This window comes from Triticum dicoccoides, chromosome 7A, assembly GCF_002162155.2.
Source record: "Triticum dicoccoides isolate Atlit2015 ecotype Zavitan chromosome 7A, WEW_v2.0, whole genome shotgun sequence".
Taxonomy (NCBI): Eukaryota; Viridiplantae; Streptophyta; class Magnoliopsida; order Poales; family Poaceae; genus Triticum; species Triticum dicoccoides.
Window position 1 is genome coordinate 562,796,426 of NC_041392.1, and position 4,896 is coordinate 562,801,321.

Below are 4,896 nucleotides of genomic sequence, written 5' to 3' on the forward strand. Positions count from 1 at the left end.
CCGATTGATTGATTGATTGATTCTCGTCGCAGCAGCTCCTCGATCTCCTCCTCGCCATGCCTCCCTTCCACGATTGCCGCGGTAAGCAAGGGCCCCGAATTGAGATTGAGATTGAGTCTTTGTGCGGTGTTTCGCCGGAGATCTGGGGGATTTTGTTGGTTTGGTGTGCTGATTTTGTGTGTGATTGTTTGTGTAGATGGCGGTCTGCTTGTTCTGGACCCGGCTGCGGCGATGTTCGGCGGCGTGAGGCAGCGGAAGCGCGCGCGCGTGACGGCCGTGCCCCCCTGCGTCTTCGCCGCCGCGGCTGCGGAGGAGGAGGCGCTCAGGGCGGCGCCGGCGGCCAAGAGGCAGAGGCAGAGGGAGGCGCCGACCCTCGACGCGCTCCCGGACGGGTGCCTCTTCGAGATCCTGCGCCGCGTGCAGGGCGCCCGCGCGCGGGGCGCCTCCTCCTGCGTCTCCCGCCGCTGGCTCGCGCTGCTCGGCGGCATACGCGCCTCCGAGATCAAGCGGGCCCCGGCCGTTCCGGACCTCAACCAGGTCTTCGTCTGCGAGGACGAGGACGAGGCCGCGGACGCGCGCCCGGGCCGCTCCGAGAGGACCCTCGAGGGCGAGGGCGCCACGGACGTCGCGCTCACCGCGGCGGCCGTCGCCGACGGCCTCCGCGGCAGCCTGGAGAGCGTCGTTGTCCGGGGGAGCCACCCCACGCGCGGCGTCACCGACAGCGGCCTCTCCGCGGTCGCCCGCGGGTGCCCGTCGCTGCGCTCGCTCGCCATGTGGGACGTGCCGCAGGTGACGGATGCGGGGCTCGCCGAGATCGCCGCCGGGTGCCCCTCGCTAGAGAAGCTCGACATCACCGGCTGCCCGCTGGTCACCGACAAGGGCCTCGTCGCCATCGCTCAGGGATGCCCGGATTTGAAGACGCTGACCATCGAGGCATGCTCTGGCGTTGCCAATGAGGGCCTCAAGGCTATCGGAAGGTCCTGCTCCAAGCTGCAGGCGGTGAACATCAAGAACTGTGCATATGTTGGTGACCAGGGAGTGTCTGGCCTCATCTGTTCCACGTCAGCCTCGCTTGCCAAGGTCTGCCTTCAGGGTTTGAGCATCACTGATGCTTCTCTTGCTGTGATTGGGTACTATGGAAAGGCGATCACAAACCTCACCCTCACTCGCCTGTCCGCGGTTGGCGAGAGGGGTTTTTGGGTCATGGCAAATGCCCTTGGCCTGCAGAAGCTCAGATGTATGAGCATCACCTCATGCCCAGGAGTCACCGAGCTGGCACTTGTTTCCATTGCCAAGTTCTGCCCGAGCTTGAAGCAGCTTTACCTCAGGAAGTGCAGCCAAATCTCAGATGGTCTTCTCAAGGATTTCGCAGAAGCAGCCAAGGTTTTGGAGAACTTGCAGATTGAGGAATGCAACAGGATTACTCTCATGGGCATCCTTTCTTTCCTCCTGAACTGCAGCCCCAAGTTCAAGACTCTCTCTTTGGTGAAGTGTACTGGTATCAAGGACATCTGCTCTGCACCTGCACAGCTCCCTGTTTGCAAATCACTTCGGTCCCTTACCATCAAGCAGTGCCCGGGATTCACCGATGCGAGCTTGGCTGTGGTTGGCATGATCTGCCCTCATTTGGAGAATCTTGACCTGAGCGGTCTTGGCGCAGTCACCGACGATGGCCTCCTTCCCTTGATCAGGAGTTCTGAAAGTGGTCTGATTCATGTTGACTTGAATGGTTGCGAGAATCTCACAGATGCAGCTATTTCTGCCCTGGTGAAGGCGCACGGCACTTCTCTTGCACATCTGAGCCTTGAGGGCTGCAGCAAGATAACTGATGCGAGTCTGTTTGCCATTTCCGAGAGCTGCTCTGAGCTCGCCGAGCTTGATCTTTCAAACTGCATGGTCAGCGACTATGGTGTTGCGGTGTTGTCATCCGCGGAGCGGCTCAAGCTCCGTGTCCTCTCACTGTCTGGCTGTCTCAAGGTCACACCCAAGAGTGTGCCCTTCCTGGGAAGCATGCCTGCGTCGTTGGAGGGCCTCAATCTCCAGTTCAACTTCATCGGCAACCACAACATTGCATCACTGGAGAAGCAGCTCTGGTGGTGCGACATCCTTGCTTAAGAGGATCTCCAGATGCAAATATACGACCGTAGGTAGTACTTCTTCAGTCAAGCCTCATAGCAGAGTCGGTCCGGTTCGTCGGTTGCGCGTTTGAGTCATGGTGGGCTTCCTTTGTCTTGGGGTCGGTTGTTTTCCGGGGGACGCTTTAGCCAAGCGCTCGTTTTTTGCAGGCCTCCTCTCGCGAGGTTGCCTGTTCCTTGAGCCTTCGGCTGCCATTTGCGTGGCACCCTGTCCCTCTACCCCCAACCTATGCCCTTGTGATTACAGTCCCTACACCATGCTTCTTTTTTTCTCTCCTTATCAAGTCCTGTGTGGGAGCTCAAATATTGTCAGTTGTGTCTTCTTTTCCAGTACAATCTGGTTCCAGAGTTTGTGGGACATCAATACTTCTGGTTTCAATTCCATAGCAAGTTCTATTTGTCGGATTTGTCGGTGTGTGCCTGTCGTAGAAGCTTGACTCCGGTTCTTCGATCCGTGTCTAGGTGTCTGCTACGATCTCTTTCAGTGTGTGGTTGTTCCAGTTCCAGTCTCTTCATGGTCTGTAGTGTGTGTGTGCTGTGCGTGTGTGTCGTCGGCGGTGGATGGTCGCTTTTCTGCAGCATCTGTAGGGGTTGCCTGATGTCCCCGGGGATCTGGCCTTGGCAAGGTGCAACATATCAAAGGGCCCTTGCCATGACAACCTTGTGTGGTTGTTTTTTGTCTCCAGATCCCCGGTTTTTGCAGGCGTGTGGTTGAGTGCTGTAACCTTTGCAATCATCCTGGGATAAATAAAATTTCTTTCCGTCCAATTTCTATGCTTTTACTTACCTGCAACCTTGTGATTTTATGAATTGCTACTTCCTTGTACTGTGTCTAAATGTCTGTGATATGGCCGGAGCTGCTGTGCTTGATGCCACCACTGAGATGAACATCTCGCAGCCACCCTTGACAACTGCATGAAATATATTTTTGGCTCTGAATTTTGCTGAATCGTATTGCTGATTGAAACAACATCCGGTATATGCTGTATGCTTGGGGAACTGTGAAATTCTTTTCCAAATGTTCTCAAACAGGTTCTGGTGTACGTAAAATTGTGCTAAGATCACCTGTTTCGCTTCTTGATCTTCATCAGCAGGACCGTGTATTTGCATCTCCGAATCCTGGTTCCTCGGCTTCGGCTACTAGATAGGATAGCTTAAGAGTTTTAGTCCTTACAAGGGCAACGCTTCGACAGAGTTTTAGTCCTTATAAGAGCAATACTTACATTCATTTTTGTATTTCGGACTTCGATCCTCCTTAAGTTTGTTTGTTGGGGGTTGGGTCGGATTAGATAGAGCTCCGATATAGATTCCTGTCAGCTCCCTATTCCTGTCAGCTCCCTGGACTGGTTAATTTTTTTTGTTGTGCATATGTGACGACGATATTTGATGGCAGGTTCTTCGGCTCGATTTGATTCAATGGTTCAACGGTGGTGACTATGGCTCCGGGGTGTTGGTCCTTAAGAGCATGGGCATGAAGACCTAGTACGGAAGCGGCAACAATGGTGCGTCGATGGCTCACTTTGGCAGCGACGGTGTTGTTTGGTAATACAAAGACCTCGATATAATTTCAATTATGTTCTTGACGCTTCGTGCTAACAAATCTGGGTTTTCTGGAAAAGAAAAAGAAATGTGCCAGATCAACAGGCAGCCCCTGAAGGTCTTTGCCGTCCGACGTTGCCAAGTAGTACCAGCATGAAGTTTGGCCCAGCCTTGTAGCTACCGGCTCCTCCTCCTTTCCGTTCGGGTGAGTAGGCAGGTCCATGTGCGTCCCCTCGCCGCCGTCCCTCTCATCCCATTCTTCGTCTTGCTTCCGTCCTCCCCCACCTCCTGCCCCGGTTCATGCACCTCTTCCGTTTGCTGCCTCGCTAATCGCCCTACGTCACCGGGGTGACGAGATTACCGGTCGAGTGTTGGCAATAATAAAGGCCGTTGCTTTGCTTTCGTGAGCCTTCTGGTTTTGGTGCGAGAGGCGGCCAGGTTCGTCGCCCAATGGCATGAAGGGTAGTTGCACTAGCGGTAGAGTATTATGAGTATGATCACGGCGTGCACGCCGTGGCCAAATGGGGACGTTGCAACGCACATTTGACTATGCCAGCGTCGCCGTCGGACGACCCTTTCTACTCCTCGATCATGGTAGCACCCAGATTTTTTATCCTGGCAGCACCCAGATATTGGCGTACAGGTGTAGTGTGCATCCACGGTTGTTCAACGCCCCTCTCCTCGTGTAAAGAAGCGTCGTCGCGTCCACTGCTTTTGGTGAGATAGGTGGACACAAACGGTGGATGTGAAATACTATGTCGCGATCGAACAATCTTGACGGGATCCAGGGCGAAATTGTGCATAGTGGTAGCATGAAGTTTCCCTGGCCGGTTCCTCCTCTCCAGCGAGCAAGCTTTTCTTGCTGTTGTTCTTCCCCTGCTCCGGTACGTGCACCTGTGGACGTCATTACTCATTAGGGTGGCGAGCGAAATTACCGGTCGATTGCTTTGCATCAAAGGCCCGCTGCTCTGGTTATTATACTTTTCCTTCCTGGGAGGAGGTCAGGTTCGTCTGGATTTTGTTGGGATAGTAAGCTTGCACGTGCAACGCACGTCTTGCTAGCACATGCAATGGTAAATAATGACAAATCATGATTAGATCAATGGTGGGCATAAGGTCCATTGATTTCTCAAGAAATATACTATGAGCAAAAAATAAATATAATATAAATGGATAAAGAATTGGTAAACAAAAATATGATCCGAATAAAGGTTGCATTATG

At 53.7% G+C, this 4,896-nt stretch overlaps 1 protein-coding gene across 1 annotated transcript; it reads left to right on the top strand.

The window, feature by feature from the left end:
- Window positions 1-2,907, top strand: LOC119330521 (EIN3-binding F-box protein 1-like). Its single transcript, XM_037603636.1, has 2 exons — window positions 1-81; window positions 197-2,907. The coding sequence occupies exons 1-2, from the start codon at window positions 57-59 to the stop codon at window positions 2,113-2,115; spliced, it is 1,944 nt and encodes a 647-aa protein (XP_037459533.1). The 5' UTR covers window positions 1-56; the 3' UTR covers window positions 2,116-2,907.
- Window positions 2,908-4,896: the final 1,989 nt, after the last annotated feature.